This window comes from Artemia franciscana, chromosome 11 (assembly GCF_032884065.1).
Source record: "Artemia franciscana chromosome 11, ASM3288406v1, whole genome shotgun sequence".
Taxonomy (NCBI): Eukaryota; Metazoa; Arthropoda; class Branchiopoda; order Anostraca; family Artemiidae; genus Artemia; species Artemia franciscana.
This window is the reverse complement of record NC_088873.1, coordinates 14,704,039-14,727,950: the sequence shown is the minus strand read 5'-3', so window position 1 is coordinate 14,727,950 and position 23,912 is coordinate 14,704,039. Positions and strand designations below refer to the sequence as shown.

Below are 23,912 nucleotides of genomic sequence, written 5' to 3'. Positions count from 1 at the left end.
ATGTTATGTTACTTCAAGAGGGTACTTTAATCGCACAAACGATTCTTTATTTTCAGTTTAATTTTTTGGGACGTTTCTTGTCATTTTAAAACCACAATAACTAAGCAATTTTCCATTAGTTTTCTACACGCTTATCCCTTAAAAGATTTTTGTTGCGAATTTTGCACCTTCGTTGTAAAATAAGTAGTGAACCATATGGGAAAACTACAACCATTACTCCTGCTAACAACTCACTACAACATCAAGCCCTCTAAAGGCAACATGGCTGCGAATGCTTCTCCTCCATCCCAAACTATTCAAAACTCCCCCCTTTACAGCCTCCCAGGAAGTTCCAGTATCCTTTAAATCCTTTCTTATGACCTCTCCCCACCCTATTTGGGGACAACTTGTGTTTCATTTGGCTAAATAGGGATGGCCGAAAGGGGCGGCCTTAGATAATATATTATACTTCACCGGCAAAAATATGTCCTAGCCGTCTCACTTTTTCTTTTATTATAGCCCTGGAAAGTGGGACAGAACCATATTTTGTTCAGCTCACTGTTTGCAATATGGCCAGTCAAACAGTACCAAAACTATCCATAGACAATTCCACTGAAAAACATTTAATAAATCCTCGTCTGTCTTCCGTAGCCCGTGAGTTTCGAAACGATATTTTTGATTCTTATCATCACTGTAGGACAAGTGTGGGAAAAAAGATGGTAAAGTGTGAAATTGTAAATGAGGAGCCAGAGAACCAATGAAACTTGGTTCAAATTACATTTACTTTTAAAGAATATTGTTTAAGTTAATATTGTTTAATTAAGTTAATTTAATTACTTAATTTAATTAAGTTAATTTAATTTGGTTTTTAATCAAATTGATTTCTTATTGGTTTTTCAAATTGATTTTAATTGATTTCTAATTAAGTTAATTTAATTTAGTTTAATTTCATTAAGTTAAGTTAATTTAAGTTAATTTAATTCAATTAAGTTAATTTAATTAAGTTAATTTTAAGTTTAATTAAGTTTAATTAATTTAATTATGTTAATATTGTTTAAGATAAGAACGGAAGAAGATTTTGTTGTTATTGCGCTAATTTAGAAGCTAATTGCTCTAATAAGACCAAATATAGTTTGAATATTTGATTGAATGTTTATTATCTCTTCTAAAGTCTAAATTAAATTTAAAATGCTGTGAAAACTGCTTAATTAATGCGGTTTTAAAAATACTGGGTGTTATCGAAAATTACATTTAAAAAATAAGAGCTTTTTTATGTTTTGATTATGTTTCAATTATATTTTGAAAAAGAGTATAATACCCTTTTTATGTAACAAAAGAGATCATGAACTAATCATAAGCAAGCGTTGCCAAACAAGCAATTATGCCATACTTTTATATCATAGTGTTTTATTGGCTTGATTCGCGATGATATGGATTAGTTCATGCGGTCTTAGCATTCAGATTTGCAATTGCCAAAAATAAAATTGCCCATAAATATAAGCAGAAGAAAAGAAAAAGAAAAAATATTTGTTCTGGAAAATATTATCCGCTCTTTGACTTCCCACTGCTTATTCTGTTTTTTCTATTTGGTTTCTTAGAATTTCCTATTTCTTGTTAAGAATAAATTAAGAAACACAACTGAGCATTGGTATAAAAAAAAATCAGTAGTGTAGCTGGATATAAGAAGAGATGATGATGTATCAAGTCTATTTGGAAGAACTTATCACAACAACACATCGATAGGACGTTGTTCTCTCAACAGAGGTATGTCTGAAGCGTTGATAAATTAAACACAGATTGGGTACTTCTACATTAGTTTGAAAATTCTTCAATTTTTAAACCATTTGAAAGTGTTTGTTATGTAAAGCCTACTAGGCATTGTTAGGCAGGACTTCTAGACGTTGGTTAAAAACGGGTCTTCTAGTGCTATTTACTGAAAATTTTTCTAAGCTATATACCATCTAAGCTATATTCCTAATATTTTAAGAATCAACTCATTCTTAAGTTGAAACATGATTTAACAGGTCATTAAGGCTGAAAGATTGTATTAATTATTTTTCGACAGCCTGTAGTATATATTAAGAACCTTATCATAAGTATAACCACAAAATATAAAATACATTTAAGTGTAAAACATATATCAAACAAATATAAAAGACACAATATTAAATTCACGTAAGTGTTGAATGTTATCACGACTTCCCAAGCTAAAGATGGAGCACAGAAACAGATTATTGTAATTTGCGCAATGTTTGAGTGTAGCAAGATTCACTAGAATTAAAATTTTTCATATTGTATTGCCATTACCTTTGGGCTTTTAGAGCAATAAAGGTTATTGTCCTTGTATCATTATCAGATATATAGAAATAGAAAATTCTGCTGGTACACCTAGTAAAGGCTTATTGTACCGAAGCATCAGCATTTGAATTCGTGTCTTCCAAAATCTCCTATTATTATAATGTTAATTTCTCTGCCTTTATCAATGGCGCATTCAATGAATTTGTACAGATCTTCTATAAACTTGTCTTTTTCATATGGTTGTAAATCCGAAGGCCAAGAAAAAGCCAAATGTCTGATATTGGGGCAATCAATTGCACTTAGTATCATTTCTTTAAGCTCGTCTGCGGTATACGCGTTGTAAGAAATATCTAACTCATTTAAATTAGGTGATTCAAAGAATAGAGCAATTATATTAACCATATTCTTATGGTTGAGGTTTGTTTGTTTCAGTAATAAAGTTGCTAGTGACGCTTTTACTTTTGTCATAAAAAAGTAGAAAATATTATAGTTGACTTGTGAGAGATCATTGTCGTTCAAGCTTAAGTGTGTCAGTTTTGGTGTAAACGTGCTTATGTTAGCTATAAAAAGTAGTTCTTCTGTTTGAATATTTGTATTACTAAGATCAAGTATAGATATCTCTTCTGGTGTGTCTGTCAGTATGTGTCTCAGAAGTCCGCCTACTGGATTATTTGAAAGATCAAGAACTTGAAGGTAGGTTTTGTCTGCTAAGAAGTCTCCTAATTGTCTGGCGCGACTCATAGTTATGTTGTTTGAAACTGCTTCAATGTCTAAAGTAACCAAATCCTTAAAACGGTCAATAATAGAAATAAATTCTTCAAATTCGCTTTTTAGTTGTAATCTAGGAGCGTAAAGATGTTTTAGATTTGGGTTCAGATTTCTAAGAAATGAGAGCATTTGGCCTGTATTTATATTTTCCAGTTGAAGCCTTGTGAAAACTATCTCGACTGGAGAGTTTTTGTTTGTCTCTAATACTTTTTGAAGGGACTTGAAAATTTCTTTTTGTCCTGAAGATTCACCATCGTCCGGTTTGATAACAACAAAATGTATAAAAATCTGAAAAAAAGGAAATTTCTTAGCTTGTATAGTCTTATTACATGCACTACCTATTATACTACTTACGAATAATGTTCAGTTTTTTTTTGTTTTTTTTTATACCATCGCTTAACTTTTTTTTGTGACTGACTTGACCAATTGATGACGCGTTGCTACTCTAGTGGAAAAGATGATTCACAGCTGTATGTTAGGTTTAACCCAATCATCAGACAAGAGTTCCCTGAGGGATAGTTATTGACTTTATATTTGCATTCACAGAGAAATTAAGTGAGCCATACAAATTGAAATTCAGTAAATCAAAAATTATGCCATGGTTTGTCGTAACTTTTTATACACTTCAAAAGCATCGTATGTTTCAATTTAAACCCAAAGGCCACACCGCCATCCTTATCAGGTAGGGTTAGCGTGTTATTTATATCAGGAGAGTCAGATGCAATTTCTAAGATTAAAAAAAAATCCTTGCTTCACGATGCATTTGAAGTTGGCATGATCCCATTGCCCCTGGTCAAAGGCCATAAATTATTCAAATTGGTAAAGATTTACATATGGATTTTATAATGCGAAAGGAGGCCTTGTTAGATGTTGGGCGCGCGATCGACTCAAAACTTTTGGGGATCGTTCTCTGGATCAAAAGGATCAGTCACTTTGTCATGGGAGGGGACGAAGGAGGCTTGAAAATGGAACATAAAACTTTTTGTCCCTGATCAGTTTGAAACTTAAAGCAATAACTCCTTAGGCCACGAAGAACCTAATGTGCAATATAAAAAGTGTTCCTGTGCACGCCCCTCTCCTCAAAAATGGGGCCTCGAAGAAGAGCAAAATATTTTTTTTTTTGCTTTAAACTTATGTCCTTAGGTTATTGGGCTAAGGGAACCTCAATGTAGACTGCAAAATAAAACACTTAATTCTTCAAGAAATAGGCCCAAAAAAGTGCCAACAAACTTTTTTCCGGCTAATTCTCGTGAAAAAGGTAGCATAGAAACTTGGGAAGGATTCATTTGGTTGGGAACTGAAAGTTCCAATGCCCTTTATAAAGGCCAAAAATGCTGTAAGAACAACTGACTTCCCTCGCATGCCCTTTTCCACCACCCAGTACCCCCCCCGTAAGTTCCCTGATATTGGATCTACATTTGAGATAGTTATTGTGTTCGTCTACATAACCCCCATAGTTTCATGGGTAATTATCCTAAATTGTAAATTAGCCATTGTTCACAGATAAGCTAGTAGAACGCTCGATCGCTTATCTGAGATTCCCCAAGTTTCCCAAGGGTATACTCTGGAAGCCAATCGCGTAAAATACTAAATGAAAAGATTGCTTAAGATGCTCCGGCAATCACACATCAACAGTCCTTTGATTAATCAAGCCAATATGGAGGGTGAGCGTTTCACTTATCATGGAGGATGAAAAGATCAACAAAACCACTGAATTTTATATTATGTGAATGTGTAAGTTTTACTTAAATTCAGTAAAATGGCTCTTGGTACACCCCTTTTATCATAAACTTATAATATGACGTATGTCATCGCTTTTGCGGCTAAAGGACGTGTCCGATATTTTCACAGTTCTGGGATGACTCTCAAAAATCGTTAGCTAAGTTGTTTTCAAAGGGAGCATCAGTAAGGGATTGTGTCTTCAATCACACTCCGATCTTCCTGATGTATACTCTCCTGCTTAGCCTTCCTTTGAAAATAGCTTAACAAATGGTTTTTGGCAATTTGTCCCAGAAGTGTTATGATGATGGCTGAGGCCACTCCAGAAAAAAAATTTCGTATTGCATGGGCTTCGCCTACTGGGAAAGCTCACTGGAATCAAAGTGGGGTGACCGAGATTTTCAGGTTGGCTCGTGACCGAATGCGACTCAGATATGATATTTAAGGCTGATAGCGACGCTGTGGGTTTCTCCTCTCTAAGAAATAGGCTTTATCGGCTACTATTGACTTGTTGCTAGCAATCATTGTTAGAAATAAGGATATTCCTGAGAAATGTCTTTAATCATAATACTACTTCTAATAGCCAACTTTCTTACCTTGTATTTTCCTGGCATACCTGTCTCCATATTCTTCCTTAACTTTTCAATCTGCATAAGGTGATCTATGCACATTTGTGTTGTAGACTGGTCGTAGAACCTCAGATGCTGTGGTTCACATTCTGTAATAAGTGATGTGAATGCGTTGCTTGCTGTAGCCGTTCTCTGGTGGGGACAGACGTAGAATTCGCTTTTACAGTTGCTGCAGCATGCAAGTGCAATTTTTTCCAGATCAAAGGTTTTCTTTGGCCAAAACCTCATGATCTGTTTAACCTGTTCTTCGAGACCAAGCACTACTGCCTCTCTAGCTAAATTAGCATATAGATGGAATGGTAACATGTCTATTACTGATGCAGTAATTTCTATTTTTTGCACAATATGTCTAACACAAAAGCAAATTAAACTCGGTATTTCTTTTGAGCATATGTCTCTCCTAATGCTGTTCTTCTGGCACGCTTCGAATCTCTGCATTTTCCCACTTTTCTTAAACAGGATTTATGAAAAACTGTAGCAATGACAACCAAGGTAATGCCTGGTATTCAGGCCTTGCCAATTAGGTTCAAAGAAATTAATGAACAGTTTTCTGAAAAATAAAAGAGTTCATGACGGTTGAGTATTAAAAAGAAATTGAAAATTTTGTCATTTTGATGTAGCACTGGCTCTGAATCCTGCAGGTCAAGGACTAGTGACCCTTTCCCCTCCTTAGATAGCTTAGTTAAAAAAATACCAAAGTAAACTGGCTCTATTTTACGACCAAAATTTGAATCGCCATGTCTTTTTTCTGCAGAAGGTCAAACTTTGGCCATCTGCGGCCTTAGCTATTTCTTCTTATTACAAAATGAGATATTTGGCTTCCAATCCTTCTTATGACAAAAATGGTTAAAGTGTGTCAAAATAAATAAGCTTGCCCAGAAATCCACTTCTTACCCTAATGTTCCTCATGTAAAAGCAGTGGCTTAGACAAAATTATATTTAGGGATGGTATAACCCAGGGCTTCTTAAACTATGGGTCGCCACCCCATTTGGGGTCGCGTAGCAAAATTATGGGGTCACGAGTGATAAAAATACAATTTAACAAAAAATGTTTTTTGACATGTAAAATTATTGTTATAAAGAAAAATAACAATCATCGTAGATAAATATATCATAAAGTCTTCTGGTTCGGAAAGACTGTTTATACCAGCATTCCTATTCCGATCATTATAATATCTTGTATAAATTTACTATGAATCAGAAGTTGTTATAGAAATTTATAAAAAATGCAGATTTATTTTTGTTGATCTCTTAAAACCGAAATAATCCTGATAAATATTATCAAAAAATTTTCTAAGTGTTATTTCGAAGAAACTATATAAACATTTCGTGTCCTTTTCATTTAGCCATTGTATGATTGTGAACAAGGTGCATGTTATTCCGAATTATTCAGTTTAACGACGTGACCGACGGGACCTTACAGTCCCGGCATGTAAAAATCCTTGGGCGCTTCTTAATTGATTGATAGCACCAGAATTGAACGATGTGCTTCAGGATGCTGTTAAGGTCATAAATTTTATTAAGAGCCATGCCCTTAATAGTTGCTTATTTTCAAATCTCTGTAAGGATACGGATTCCAACTACACAACTTTGTTATTTAATGCAGAAGAAAGATGGTTGTCAAGAGGTCAAAGTTTGAAAAGATTATCAAACAGTTCGTGGTAACGAACTGTAGTAAGGAGCGACCCGGCTCAATAGTAAACGAAACTCTAAATAACGGAATTTTGATGCTAAAATATACATCAAAACAATCGGATTTTCATGCTGATTTTAAATATATAAGTTTTATCAAATTTGGTCTTTGTCATCAAAAGTTACGAGCCTGAGAAAATTTGTCTTATTTTAGAAAATAGGGGAAAACACCCCCTAAAAGTCACACAATCTTAACGAAAATCACACCATCGCATTTGGCGTATCAGAGAACCCTATAGCAAAATTTTCAAGCTCCTATCTACAAAAATGTGGAATTTCGTATTTTTTGCCAGAAGACAAATCACGGGTGCGTGTTTGTTCGTTTTTTGTTTTTTTTCCAGGGGTCATCGTGTCGACTAAGTGGTCCTAGAATGTTGCAAGAGGGCTCATTCTAACGGAAATGAAAAGTTTTAGTGTCCTTTTTAAGTGACCAAAAAAATTGGAGGGCACCTAGGCCCCCCCCCCACGCTCATTTTTTTCTCCAAAGTCAACAGATCGAATTTTGAGATAGCCATCTTGTTCCGCATAGTCAAAGACCATAATAACTATGTCTTTGGGAATGACTTACTCCCCCACAGTCCCTGGGGAGGGGCTGCAAGTTACAAACTTCGACCAGTGTTTACATATAATAATGGTTATTGGGAAGTGTACAGTCGTTTTCAGGGGATTTTTTTTGGTTTTGGGGGTGGGGTTGAGGGGAGGGGGCTATGTGGGAGGATCTGTCCCTGGTGAAGTATGTCATGGGGGAACAGAAATTCAATGAAAAGGGCGCAGGATTTTCTAAAATTACTGTAAAAAAAATATGAAAAAATAAACATGGAAAAGTTTTTTCAATTGAAAGCAAGGAGTAGCATTGAAACTTAAAACGAACAGAGATTATTACGCATATGAGGGGTTCTAAAAATACTTTAGCATAAAGAGCGAGGTATTTAGGAGGAGATAAATACCTCGCTCTTTATGCTATAGTATTTTTAGTAATTTCAACTATTTATTCTACGGCCTTTCTGATTCAGGGGTCATTCTTAAAGAATCGGCACAAAACTTACGATTTAGTGTAAAGAGCGAGGTATTAACGAGGGTATAAACCCCCTCATATACATAATAAAAATTTAAGAATATAAAAGTTTGTTACGTAAGTTAATTCTTAAGTTACGTATATTTTTTACTAATAAAAAAATTCGTTAAAAATTAAAATTTATAGTTACCTTTTTTGTGTAACCGAAAAATTGCATGGCAACTAGGCCTCCTTCCCCATCCCTTATTTCTCAAAATCGTCTGATCAGAACTAAGAGAAAGCCATTTAAAAGGAATTAAAATGTAAATTTCATTTTAATAATGTATGTGTGGAGAGCCAAAATCAAACATGTATTAATTCAAAAACGTTCAGAAATTACAAAAAAAAACTAGTTTTTCTAACTGACAGTAAGGAGCGACATTAAAACTTAAAACGAACAGAAATTACTCCGTATATGAAATGGGTTGTCCCCTCCGCAATCCTTCGCTGTTTACGCTAAAGTTTGACTCTACCACAATTCTGCTTTTTAAATCAATTAAAAGCTTTAGCATAAAGAGCGAGGGATTGCGGAGGGGACAACCCATTTTATATACGGAGTAATTTCTGTTCGTTTTAAGTTTTAATGTCGCTCCTTACTTTCAGTTAGAAAAAACTAGTTTTTTTTATGTAATTGTTATTAAAGGACGAGATCGAAATACTTTTAACCGAATGAAAATGTGAATTTGCTGTTTTTTTTTTTAAAATGACTTGTGGCTATCTAAGCTGTGTTATTTGTCAGATATTTTTGCGATGTTAAACGATCTTAACTTGTCTCTTCAAGGAAAAAATTGCGATATATTTACTTCAAACGATAAAACTGAAAGTTTTATTAAAAAGATCAGCGTTTGGAAAAGTAGGGTCGAAAAAAATTCGCTCAAAATGTTTCCCAGTGTCGACAATTTTGTAATTGAGAAAATTCATCGTAAAACTTTTATTGCAAAAACTATTGTAGATCACTTAAAAGCGCTAGAAATACAGTTCCGAACATATTTTATGTTAAATATTGATTAACAAAAAAAGTCTGGATTCAAAAGCCGTTTTGGATTGACTTAAGTAAGATTGATCATCTGCCACTTAAAGCTCAAGAGGAATTTGCTGAGCTTTCGTGTGACTCAAACTTAAAACTACAATTCCAAAAAAAGCCCTTGACTGAATTCTGGATCGGAACTAGAACTGAATTTCCTACAATCGCCGATATGGCTTTAAATGTTATTTTGCCGTTCAACACCACATATTTATGTGAAGCTACTTTCTCAGCTTTAACATACATTAAACCCCAATATCATTCAGCGATAAAAAATCTTGAAGAGGTCTTACGTCCAGCAGTTTCAAACATTAAACCAAGATTTGATTTGTTATGCAATAAAAAACATGCACATCCATCTCATTATATTTTTAACGTAAACTTTAATTTAATATTTACCATGCAACTACTTGGATATATTCGAGAGAATTAAGACGGTCATAATCCACTTTTGTTTTGAAACTATGATAAAAACATTTCTATAACATTTTGCGCAAATTTCAATTTTAGATTTTTATGTTTCAAAACGAACCCCTAAATTATATATTTTCGTATGCATATGTATATTGTTACCTAATAAATATATTATAAAAAAATAATAATTTATTTTTCTTATCTTATTTCTTATTAATTTCTTATTACATTTGTTGGGGTCGTTAAGAAACTCGCAATCATAAATGGGGTCGGAAATTACAAAAGTTTAAGAAGCCCTGGTGTAACCCATTACAGTCGGCGTTCTTACGTAAAAACCTAGAACTATATCTTCAAGAACCTGCGACCGAGATTTGGCCAGTTCTTCTAGATTTCTAGAAGATAATTTTGGATCCATCGATCTGGAAATTTCAAACTCCGATTCTTTTTATGAAATTTTTGATTTTGATTGAATTTTCGAAATTTCGTATGTAAAGCATGGGCTCAAAACTAAAATGAAACAAGTCTGGCTGTGATTGAACCTACAGATAAGGGTAAAGTATTTTCTATAGTGTTACTAGCTGTTGGGGTGGCGTTTCGCGCCACCCCAACACCTAGTTGGTGGGGGCGTTTCGCGCCCCCAATCCCCCCCCCCCCCCCCCGCGCACGTAAGTCGTTACGTGCCATTGTAGTTGTGTCCCTGTGTCCCACCTGTGAATATATATATATATATATATATATATATATATATATATATATATATATATATATATATATTTATATATACATATATATATATATATATATATATATATATATATATATATATATATTACATATATATTTACATGTATATATATATATATATATATATATATGTATATATATATATATATATATATATATATATATATATATATATGTATATATATATATAAATATACATATATATATATATATACATATATATATATATATATACATATATATATATATATATATATATATATATATATATATATATATATATATATATATATATATATATATATATATATATATATATATATATATGTGTGTTTTTAACTACGTAAAACTTGCGAATATACAACATTCTTCGATGTCCCATTGTCTCTGCGTATAAATAGATTGTCAGGTTTACCAACTCTTGAACATGCAACATATAATTGTCCACAGGAAAAACAATCCGTATTTAGTTCTCTACCTCATGATTCTAATGATTGCCCTTGAGCTTTGTTGATGGTGATTGCTAATCGAACATTTCCTGTGTCGCCGTCGTCATTTATATATCCCCCTGTGCCCCCCAGCGTCCCCGTTGTAGTTGTGTCCCTGCGTCCTGGTCGTCAACGGGGACGCCGGGGGGCACAGGGGGATATATAAATGACGATGGGGACACAGGGAATGTTTGATTTTTCTAATGATTGCCCTTGAGCTTTGTTGGTGGTGATTGCTAATCGAACATTTCATGTGTCCCCGTCATCATTTATATATCCCCCTGTGCCCCCCGGCGTCCCCGTTGTAGTTGTGTCCCTGTGTCCCGGTCTGTAATTTCTCTTTGAGTGTCCCGGTCGTCATTTATATTCCCTTTGTCCCGGTCGTCATTTGTGTCCTGGTGTCCCGGTCTGTAATTTCGTCAGTCGACAAACATGACGTCAAACAACAAACAACTTCATGACGACATACAGCTCAATCCTTATAATGACGTCAGTCGACACACAAACATGACGTTAGTCGACAGACCCACAGACAAACAACTTATTTTTATATCTATAGATTACTAAGAAATCAACCTGAGTGCCGTGCTCTGTCCAACCTGTGAAAGGAGAGAGGAAGGGGGTTGTATACTTCCACAAATAGTTGTCAATCTTAAAGGCACGGGGACGGGGGGTAAGAGCTACTATTCTCTTAGCTTTGCCTTTTGGGGGATCAGAGCCTTATACCACCCACCCCCTCCGTGGGGTAGTTTGTCTTAGTTCTTGTCATCAAGACATTTACCAGAGCAGGCTGTTGAATCTCAACGTAAGACTGATTAAATGTTTTTGGTGTCTATTTTGATGATCTATACTATATACGAGGAGCTCATTTTTTTTAGGGAAATCTACCAGAATAAATTTTCAGATCTGTCTCAAGCTTAGTTGGACGTAAGAATAGTGTCCTATTTGTGCTGTTTTAAGGCAAGTTGCTGTTCTGTTTCATTTAATCACAGCATCTACTTGAGTGGATGGCAAATTTCAACAAAACCGATTTGAAAGTTAAACTCTAAAAGTTGCTCCCTACTCTGTCCGAACCCAATTGGGCTTTTGTTGGGAGAAGAGGATCCCTCATTTCTTGTCAGTAGGAAGCCGACTAGGAGACGTTTTTTAATTGTAATTAAACTTGAAAATAGTTTTGCCTTTCGGTTGTCCAATGCTGGTGCAGTTTTTGTGAGGTTACCCTAAATTTCCGTCACCAGGACGTCTTCCAACTTTGGTTGTGGGATCCTGGCCAAAAATAATGATAAGCAAGAGGTAGTGTTCCAACTATGCATTTCGGAAACCCAGGCTCGATCCCACTTCTATAAAGTGCAGGAAAAGGAGGATTTTTAAATTCTTGTCATCAGGACGTCTTCCCACTATGGTCGTTGGATCTTGGCCAAAAATAATAGTAAGCAAGAGGTAGTATTCTAACTATCTATTTTTGAAACCCAGGGTCGATCCCACTTCTATAAAGTGCAGGAAAAGGAGGGTCCTTAGATTCTTGTCATCATCTCCTATGAGCAGGGGTAGTTGGATCCCATTTAAACTAGCTGGTATATAAGAGCTAAATTCAAGGCTGTGCCTTTCTAGGGCCTCAACTAGATTTAACTCTGCAGGGAATAAGAGCATTTGGATATTTTGTCATCCACCTGTTTACTAGGTGGACTGATGGAATTGATCGACAAATTTCCAATAGCTATAGTTTAGCTTTGGGCTATGATGCTATATGTAAACTCGATAAGGGAAGGGCTATATTGTTGTCATCGGCATATATCAGGTAAACTTATCTGATCGAAACCAATTATGGCAATGATTAGCAGCTAGGGCTTTTGTTCGTGCTTTAGGAGATTCGATTTAAATTCGATAGTTTCCAGTGCCTTTTTTCTAAGCTGGTGCCATATGCATTTCTAACGATTTGTTTTATTTCTTTTGTGGGGGTAATCATCACATACATAAACCAGCAGTTTTAAGGATGTTTAGTAAGCTTAAATAGTCTTCCGGGAACGTTATATATATGATCAAAACCAGAACTGTGCTGATTCATAAAAAACAGTTCTCTGTTCTCCATTTTATCGATCATTTTTGTGAATAAAACTTATTTTTGGAGTCCTCTAGCTGCGCAAAAGTGCCTGGAAAACCTAAGAAAATTTCCTGCTAAACTTAGTCGCAGGTTTTGCTCCACAACTGTATTTCATTCAGCATTTGGAAAGGGCTCGATGGTGGATTAAACACCCCGTCCCTGTTTAAGTTCTTGTCAATGTCTCGTCAGAAGTCCGTTTATTCTCTAACGTCATGTGTCGTTCTGCCTAAAGCCAAAGGGTGCATCTGACATGTTCATGATTGTACAGGAGAGGAAATTTAGGCTTTAAAACTTTTCATAGGCGTTGTATTGTTCGGGAATTAGGATTAAAAAGATTTTGTAGTACAGCTTGTATTTGAATGATGTGGATTTCATTTGGTAGCCTTTCAAATTATTTTAAGGATTCTGTTGGTCGAAGATACTAAAAACTTTGCATCCAGAGCATAGCCTGTCTCCATTACAACCTATGAAGTTGGTATGCGCCTTTGAGGTTGGTCAACCCTTTATGTTGGGTTGACTGTGACCAAGCTTACAGTCACATCACTGACCCCCTTCTCAAACCAAATAATCGGTTAGCAATAGCTTTACAGGTAGTAAGCGAAAACTTTTTGAGGAGCTTGGATTTTGGACCATCTTCCAGGAAGGAAAAGTACAAAAGCCCTTATAAGAAAAATACTAGAAAAATGTAAAAACCTAAAAAATTTGGAGGGAGGCAATAACCTACAGTCCCCCACTGCAGCCTAAGTATATGATTCTGTGATAATAAGGGTGCTTTTGTTTATACATAGAAAATAATTAAATAGTGTGTTGCCAAGATGTTCATTACCTGTGGAAGTTGTATACCTATCTCCACATACTCTTTAATACTGAAATATTTTGTTTGGGTAAGTTAACTGATTTTCTCAATAGTGTCGAAACTGTCGGTTTAACCTGCGTTGTACCTTTATTACGAAAAAAAAATCCACCTCCGTAAAAGTGGTATATATTAACGTGCTATCTTTATTTGTAACCTTAAATGTAATTGGAAATCGATAAATGTTTTCGTCTGAAATGAAATTACGCTAATGAAACGTCTGCTTACAATACTTTGTGGAAAGTCGGATATTTAATGTTGTGTGATCTAAATTTAGTTTTACCATTACTGTGTAGAACTGAACGCAAGGAAATTTCGTAACGTCCATAACGTCCGTAACGTCCAAATCGATAAATGTTTTCGTCTGAAATGAAATTACGCTAATGAAACGTCTGCTTACAATACTTTGTGGAAAGTCAGATATTTAATGTTGTGTGATCTAAATTTAGTTTCACCATTACTGTGTAGAACTGAACGCAAGGAAATTTCGTAACGTCCATAACGTGCCTAACGTCCAAATCGATAAATGTTTTCGTCTGAAATGAAATTACGCTAATGAAACGTCTGGTTACAATACTTTGTGGAAAGTCGGATATTTAATGTTGTGTGATCTAAATTTAGTTTTACCATTACTATGTGGAACTGAACGCAAGGAAATTTCGTAACGTCCATAACGTCAAGAGAAAACCATGTTATTTTGAAACTTAGAATTTTATTGGCAACACCGAGGGCTCACTCATTCTCACAAATCATGTACACCAGGTAGCGAGGGTTAAGCTTGGCAGAATTGAGCCAAGCATTTTAGGATGTGTGCCAAGCGTTTTTGGGACTGTACCAAGCGTGGCGGTACTCTATGACTCACGTGGCGTTCGGTGATGTACACCAGGCAGTGGAAAGTCAGCACTCCTAGTTCAGCACGAAACATCAAATTGTGCAAATTTTCAAAACTTTCTGATTTAATAGATTTTTCTAACTCTGGATGTTTTATTTCTAGAAATAATGCTAGTCGTTGTAAGTGTACCCACTCTGACGCGGAGAACTGTCAATTTTTTAGATACAAATAAGGTACACTATAAAAAAAATGTGATAGGTTACAGAATACGATTTTAGGAAAATTTGAAATTTGAAAAAGGTGGTTTAAAAATAAAAAAAAGGTACTAAATTTCTATCCGTTCTGCACAATCACGACCTTAAATGTAAAACAACAACAAAACCAAACGGAACATGAGCGTCTTTTTGGCCAAGTGAAATCCTGCAGATTAAGTTTGTTGCCTTTTACCATTTTTGAAGTAAAATGGTGACAATTTGGGTTTCTTGACACCACACGTCGACGGTGCACGCGACAATGTGTATGCACCTCATATAACAGGAAAGTCAAGTTGTAGGCGCACTGATAAATTAAAAAGGTGGTTTTGCCATAAAACAATGAGATTTGTTTTATTGTTTAAACGTTGACTAAAAAGATTTGGAATAGAAGATAAACAAGCGTCTCCATTTAAATACTCATCTAATGTAACTTAATAGTATGTTATATTCAAAAATAAGGCAATGGCATTCATTAATTGTATTGATTTTTAGATTTTTTTTTTAATTTATTCAAATCGTTAAAAATGCTGTTCCCGTGAAAAACTTTATTTTCGGCTTGTTGTAAATCTATAAAAACCAAATATACGCTCTTTTGCTTGAAGCAATTCTAGCTAAATGTCTATCTGACCAGAACAGTTGTTCGAGGGGTGGGGGCAAAATTTGGAAAAGAAAATGCAATTTCGCCATTATTATAACTTTTTTGTTGAGACCCTTCAAATCAACCTCATAGGGGAGGGAGACAGCGTGAGCATTTACAGTATTTGGACAAATGAAAACCATAAACATTTAATATTTCAAAAATAGTTTAACTTTTATGAAAGAATATTCATATTTGCTAAGACGATCAAAATCAATTAACGATGATCATGGAATTAGACATTCATTTGTATCTTGAAATGACCTTTTTTTTCAGCCCCAGCCAATTGACAGCTTACTGCGACAATGTATTGGTGACTTTTTGTCTACTTTGGATGACCCAGATCTGAACGTAAGGATGGTTGCTTTAATATTGTTCTTATCTACTGCTCATCAGAAGCCATCTTTAATTAGGGATCTCTTGGACTCTTTATTACCGCACATTTATCGAGAAACCAACGTGAGGGTAAGAATGCCTTAATTTTACTATTTTATCTATTGCAGTAGCTTTTTTGTAATAGATCTCTAACCTAGATCTCTTAATTAATTTTTTTTATTACTGAGTATTTGTTCACAGTATTTCGTGTCAGTGTATTCTTTTTTTTACAACAGGGATTATATCCACACACTAACCGGTTTGCCGATTATAGTCGGCTAAAGAAGATGAAGTATCAACCCATATTAATAGATTGAACTTGATTTGTCTGAAATTTTGTAAAGCAGTTTTTTTTTCAGCCCACGAGTCCGATTGCCTCAATTTTCCTTGTAATGGTCTTTGTACCATCGGCAGCTTGAACGTTATGCAGAGAAAGTGACACATCAAATCCACTGGAATCATAAAGTCAAGCACAAAAAGCAGGGGCGTAATTTGCTATTGGCTAGGGGGCGCAACTACCCCCTAGACCCAGTTTGCCCTCCAGACCCCACTTTGCCCCACCCCAATTCAAATTTAGTTTCTTCCAAAATATTGTCGAAACTAAGACAAGCATGTGTAATTTGAAGCATTCACAGAAAGGGGTCAGTTTCCTTTGTATATCTTTGCTAATATGGCACTATATGGCTTGTTTTTCATTGTCATCTTCACTTGACTTGGGAAGATCGGCTCTAACTTTGCCCCACACCCAGGATTTTGACAAAATTACGCCACTGACAAAAAACAGAGTACTAGGGGCTCGTTCTGCCATGTAAAGTGTGTATTAGCAGATTTGCCCTGTTCTCTACGTTGAATGGAAATAACGTGATTTAGCTACGTATTTTTTTCTTATCTAATTGCACTTTCGGCATAAGTCGGCAAATTTATGGACAAGTGGAAATGAAAAAGTAAAAGGAAAATTAGGCTAATTATATGAAAAATAACGGAAATCATTGAAAATTGATGGGTTTCTAGATTTAGGGAGGGACCTAAGAACATAGCTTGCTGAGATGTGGGTAAACGAGGTTTTTTTAGGGGGGGGGGCATTTAGGGGGATACGCTTTTGGTTGAAAGTAAGCAATTGTTGAATCCATAGTAAAATATAACGTGTGATAAGAAAAGGCAGAAAAATAACAAGATTATGGGTGAAATAAAGTTACAGGAATGCGAAGAAGTATAGCAATAAGTAAACCGAACAATATTCGATGTAACAATATTTTCCCTAAGAGAGGGCTAAAACTAGACTCACTGGATTAAATTGCGGGGCTTGTCCCTTAAATTGCGGGGACAAGGTAGGCAGCCTCCAACGCTTCCCTTACTTCTCTCGCAAGTGAACCTTCAATCTAGAGAAAATGGGAATTGGCAATTGGTGCGAAAATGAACTTTTCTACAATCCTATCCTGTGCTTTGTACAGAAAAATCTTGCAAAAGGAGTTTCGCCCGATACGATAAAAGAGTACTTGGCCGATTTCTTCGAGTCTTCTTCTCTTGGTGAGACCCGTAAATTGCTTTTTTTAAATCTTTTTCCGAATGAAGTCCCATCGAAGCGCGTAGGAGCCAATGCTGCATTAAACTGTGCTTCGGACATTATTTCTTCGCTTGTAAAGTGCGATTCCCAGAACATAAAGCTTCCGGACTTTGTTATCAAATGTCCCAGCGAAGTGCCAATGATCCCTGTCGATGCCTTCAGTACCCTCAGTGCCAAGGTGAATTCTTGCCTTGAACAGCTGCGTGATATTGCGTCCAAGGTTACAGAGGGACAGTCTAAGCTTGTAGCCCCTACTCAAAATACGAAAAAACCATCCTACGCTGTCGTTGTAAGAAACCCACCCCCGGAGCTCAGCGACCCTATCCTTCGCATGAAGAAGCTCGAAACGTTGGATGGTCACGACGGAATCATAAGTCTAAAATCTAAGCCACATAGCAAAAGCTGGGTTGTGATGGTACGCGATAAGCGCTCAGCCGACTCGCTTGCTGAAGCTGTTACTAGCTCCATCCCTAACGTTGGAGCCAGAGTGATTGATAAAAAGCCTTTAGCTGTGGTCCGGGATATACCCCATAGTTATTCAAGAGCTGATTTGGAGGCCTCAGTGGAAGGACTTATTAGTGCTAGTCAAATCGGCGACTCTCGTACTTTTCGCCTCGAGTTCGTCGACAAAACCGCTCTGAATGCGGTTCTGGAGTCGGGAATCCGTATTGGATATGAAATTTTTCGCGCTAAGCCCTTTCAATCCATTCCGCGTCGATGCTTTCGCTGTCAAAGTACTGATCACCTGATTGGAGCTTGTCCCAGCTCACCAGCACATCCCAAGTGTTCCAGATGTTCTGGCCCTCATGTGAATTCCAAGGAAAACCCTTGCGAAGCCTCACCAAAATGTGCAAATTGCACTATGGAACACGTAAGTTTTAGCCTGAAATGCAAAGTTCTCCGATCGGCTCTCAACAACGCTAATAAATGAATGCTCAAACTCCGTTTAGCTTTGTTTCCCTTAATATTAATGGTACAAAAGACAAGGATCTACTGACAAGTGAGCTACTTGAAAATGATATTGTGTTTCTACAGGAGCACCTTCTCTCTAAAGTGAATGTTGATAGCCTAAAGCGTTCTCGGATCCATTATACCTTCTTGAGAGCCGCCCAAAAAACCCGTGGAAGACCATCAGGAGGTCTGGCCATCTATTTCAGACACAAGACTCAGCCGATATTATTGCAAAGCGACGCTAACATCTTAGCGATAAAATGTGGTGATACCGCATTTATAAACATTTATTTCCCCTGTAATAAAAAGACTGTGCAGTCATTGTCTGGTTTTTCACAAGCATGTAATCGCCTACGAACACTACTTAGCGACCTTTCAAAACAAAATACCAAATGGGTTCTCGCCGGTGACATGAACACTGACTTATTATCTAATTCCGACCGATCTGAAATCTTTCTCGATTCACTACCTGGAGGATTCCATCTTGCTGATAAAGATCTTCTATTTACTTATATTCACAATCGTGGTGGTCTTACTTCCAACCTTGATCATGTAATTGTGTCAGATTCAACTCTACTTTCATCAATAGTTCATGTGGAAGACTCTAAAATCGACGACGATCATTTACCAATCACGTGCCAACTATCTTGCTCCATGGTGACCTCTGTGCAACGTAACTCTCCCAAGTGGTTCTCAAAGTTAAATTGGGAAAATACCAATGTTCCACTTTATGTATTGACATTGTCCCAGTTATTATCATCTATTAAAGTGCCTTTCCACTTATTGCAAACATCTGTATCTACAACTTCAACGCGGATAGATATCAACTCGTATTATCAACAAATAGTGTTCTGTCTAAAGTCTGCCGCTAAAACAGCTGTACCCTCCGAGTGCGTGCGAACGGGTACTCGCAATCCCTTTTGGAAAGTTGATCCTAAAGTGAAGATAGCTAAACAAAAAGCTAAGTTCTGGCTCCGTATGTGGATAGCCTGTAATCGTCCTTCTTCTGGTTCAGTACATCAAATAAAACAGAAAACCAAACGAGAGTACAAATATTCCCTGCGTAGAGCGAGACTGAATGCCTGGGATGGTCCTTGTGACAAGAAATCCTGGGATCGTATTATAAACAGTGTTAAGTGTTCACCTCCAATTAATTCGTCTCTTCGGCTATGTGACTTCGTTTCTCATTATAAAAATATTTTGCTTTCGCTTAATATTAATCTCCAAAATCATTTTACAAAGCTTGTAAACTCAATCCTCCCAATTCGTATCAACCAATCTCAAGTGTTGTCGGTGGAATCTGGTGTTATACTCCGAGCTCTTATGCAAGTGAATAAGTCTGAGTCTCTCGATAGTGATGGTCTTTGCTTCAAGTTTTTTGCTTATGATTGTCCTGAACTGCTGAAGCATTTGCAATTATTGTTTCAGATGTGTTTGGCACAGTCCGTTGTGCCAGATAGTTTTTTGTCCGGTTGTATATCTCCCATAGTCAAGAGGGGTAAGGACCCCAGTGCTTGCTCTAATTATCGTCCTATCACTGTGTCTTGTTTTGTTAGTAAGCTATTTGAATATGTACTGCTACCGGCCATTAACTCCAAGTGTAATTTTACACCCTTCCAGCTTGGTTTTAGAAAAGGTATGGGCTGTTTTCAAGCTCACCATATTGTGGGTAGGCTAATGAAACAAGCTGTTGCTCAAAAAAGTCCCCTGTATTGTTTGACTGTTGACATATCTAGTGCTTTTGATAATGTAATTCATTCAAATGCTTTGTTTTCTCTAGCAGCCTCGGGTGTTAACCTTTCTATTGTTTCCGTGCTTAAGTATTGGTATGCTAATTCTTCAGTTAGGGTGAAGTGGAATGGTACGGTAGGGGAGTATATTCCTGTTAAAAAAGGCGTTAGGCAAGGTGCCGTGTTATCCTCGAGCATTTTTAAATGTGTTTTAGCTTCGTGTCTTCAAACGTCAATTTTTTACAATGATAATTTAGGCATTAGTCACGTTGCATATGCTGATGATGTTCTGCTTCTTAGCCGGACAAAAAATAGTCTAATTACCAACTTCTACCGGCTTTCAGCCGCACTATCCACAGTAGGCCTTTCAGTTAATGCCTCCAAATGTGAGTTTTTGTGTTTTGGGAGTCCTCCACCAGCATCACCTCTTTGCTTGGGTTCTTTAACTATACCATGTTCAGCAAGTATTAAATGGTTGGGTCTCTCTTTTTCCACGTCACTTTCGTCTACTTGCTCCGCTATTACGTCCAGCGTGCTGAAAAGTATGCGGGTTGGATACGCGAAAATTTCACCAAATCGTGGTCGGTATAACCGAAATGGACTATGCCGTCTTTATTCTAGTTTTTGTGCCCCTGCTGTTTTTTATCTTTCTGGTTTTGCTTTCCTCCTTCGCAAGAAGGATACAAAGAAAATACGCTCAGGATATTTTAAGTATTGCAAGTATTTGCTGCGTCTGCCTCGGTGGTATCGGAATCATACAGTCGTCTCTAAATTTGACATCGTTGATGCGCCCTCGCGACTGAAACATTTATCTAAAGATATATGTTTTAAAACTCGGCAAATGGTCGGTGTTTTTGACCCTCTTTGGCCATTTTTTGATTGGAGGTAATTTATTTATGTTGTATGTCGTTATGCTGCTATGTTATTTATGTTGTTATGTTTTTTGTCTTGTTTTTTCTTTTTTTGTGTGTTTACTCCACAGTTTAATGTACTTTGTGGGTTATAAATAAATTATTATTATTATAATGTAGTGAGAAATCTTAAACATAAAATGAGAATTTTTTCGAGCTATGAAATATCAGTTACCTTTATTGCTAGAATCACTGGCGGTGATACTAGAATAACTTGATTATGTAGTGAAAAGTTGTATAAAAAAAAGGATATGGAATATCAATTACCTTTATTCGAGGAATATATATATAGCCTACAGGTATTTGTTTTGGGGATGAGATGGGGGTGTTAATAAAATGTCTGAGCATTGAAAATATTTAAAATTGTCTATTAAAAGAGAACCCGGGTCCCCTCGCTGTGGATGTACCCGCTTTGACGGGGTACAAAAAATGTCGAAACCTGGAGGGTCTTTAGTCTCAGATAATGGACCAGGTGAAGATAAAAATCATATTTTTCCCATTTTTAAATCGAACCAGTTCTTGAAACCATATTGTTTCAGCAAGTTTTGCCAATACTCTTATTATCGAATATGTATTTTAACTGTTTTGTGTCTTAGGCACGTATTTAGGAATCTATTTTGAGGGCTCACGTTTGGAATGGGGTTGAATAAAAAAAAGATAAAACTTATTGTATGAAGAATAAAAAACATAGGAAATCGAATTCTTTTCTATCTTTAACGAGAGACCAATGGCCTCTTGTGATTGTGTTTGATCAGATATGACCACACAAATTTATTTCATGGGAAATGTTGAAATTTAAGGGGACACAAATATTGTTTAGAGGAAATAAGAGGCAAATTATATAAAAAATATAAGATATAATATGGTAAATGCCAAAAAAATAAAAAAAATCGGGTCTGTCGAGGAGGTATCTGTCAGGCTTCCTTTTGCTTACATGTTTTGCCCTATCTATTCTCATTTCAGTGGTCAATTAGTAGGCGGAAAGGGGCCATTAAAGAGCTGGGCACATATGTATATTTATAGGTGATTTGTTCGCTTCAGTATGAGATGCACCAATGAAGATGCTATTTTCAAGGTCTTATAATTTTTACTATTTAGCTCAGTTAGACTCAGAAAGGTTTCGCTAGAAAAAAAGTTTTTTTTTCGTTCCAAAATCTTCTCAGTTTTTATTTGTGCTTTTTTTTTATATCGGAAAGATATAAAATTCTGTTTACTTGCAAATGCTTGTTAAGATCCTGGCATATTTGGGTTAAAAAGGATGCTGCAATTTCACGTCGCTCCATCAGTATAAAAATTTTCACTGCGCAGGATTCGTTTAAATAAAAAAAAAAAAATATAGGTATATTGAAATCAAATTTGTCATATATCTAGAGAGACCGCACCATATTCAAAATTCCAGTACTGTTATGAAATATAGGCTGTATCCCCCCCACAAAACAGTTATAGACAGCTCTAGCATATAAGGGAGACGAGGGACAGTATAGAGTCCCCTTCCCAAATGTTACAGAATATTTCGTGTCACTAATAAGCATCAGCTGTGTTTCTGTTTTTCAGAAAAACAGAAACGGAAAAAAAAAAAAACAGATGAAAAAAAAAAAAAAAAAAAAGAACAACAGAAACAGAAAAGAATCAGGTTCGTCAAAAAAGGGTGACCTGTTTCTACTTTCTATTTTTTTTTTTTTTTTTTTTTTTTTTTTCAGAAAACAGCTGTTTTTATAGCTGTTTGTATCGTTTATCTTCCTTTTTTTAAGATGTTGCACCCTGTCATTTATACTGGGCGAGTTATGTATTGTAATTCCCAAGCTTGCATAAAGAAACCACCTTGAAACCATCCCAAATCCCCTGATCCATCTTATTTTTAATCAACTACATGTGCATACAATGTGACCCCGACTGTACAGGTGATTCTTAAACCTATTAAATAAAAAAAAAACTAGTTTTTTTTTTAACTGACAGTGAGGAGCAACATTAAAACTTGAAACGAATATAAATTACTCCGTGTATGAAAGGGGATGTTCCCTTTACAACGCCCCGCTCTCTTCGCTAAAGTTCGACTCTTTCTCTCAATTTTACTTTATTAAACAGTAAAAAACACACCCGTGATTGGTCTTCTGGCAATAAATACGAAGTTCCACATTTTTGTAGATATGATCTTGAAACTTCTGCAATAGGGTTCTCTGATACATTGAATGCGATGGTGTGATTTTCGTTAAGATTAAATGACTTTTAGGGGGTGTTTGCTCCTATCTTCCAAAATAAGGCAAATTTTCTCAGGCTCGTAACTTTTGATGACAAAGACTAAATTTGATGAAATTTATATACTTAAAACCAGCATAAAAATCCAATTCTTTTGATGTATCTTTTAGTATCAAAATTCTGTTTTTATCAAAATTAGTAGTCAAAATTCTGTTTTTTAGAGTTTCGTTTACTATTGTGCCGGGCACTCCTTACTACAGTTCGTTACCACGAACTTTTTGATATTAGAGGACGTGGGCATAGCATGATTTCGTTCTTACCCTTTAAGATGTTGAACAACAGAGTATGAAATTAAAAGGAACAAACTTTTTTTTTCAAATACAAAAACACAACAGCTTTGAATAAAATGGAAAACAAACTGAAGTTCAGACTTTGAACTTGTTACTTAGAAACATTCTTGTTTCGAGTGTTCCATCAGTTAGTTGATCTTTTACATTGGACTGCTTGCACTACCCATGATAAAATAAGAGTTTCCTTGGTTTTGGGGTGCGGACTGTATACCTCAGTTTAGGAGTTTCTGAACATGGTGATTTCGATGTTGTACTTTTTATTTCGGTCCAATGCCATTTTCGATAGGTTTCGAGCCTTTTTTCCAAAAAAGGAAATTTGTATTTGTGTTAAGGTTAACATTGAATTTTA

At 35.9% G+C, this 23,912-nt stretch overlaps 1 protein-coding gene across 1 annotated transcript in view; it reads left to right on the top strand.

Moving 5' to 3' along the window:
- Window positions 1-23,912, top strand: part of LOC136032863 (cullin-associated NEDD8-dissociated protein 1-like) — a 153,752-nt gene that overhangs the window by 107,097 nt on the left and 22,743 nt on the right. The window contains exon 20 of the mRNA XM_065713276.1: window positions 15,763-15,951. Within this exon, the coding sequence (XP_065569348.1) occupies window positions 15,763-15,951 (189 nt within the window). The remainder of the gene's footprint in view (window positions 1-15,762; window positions 15,952-23,912) is intronic.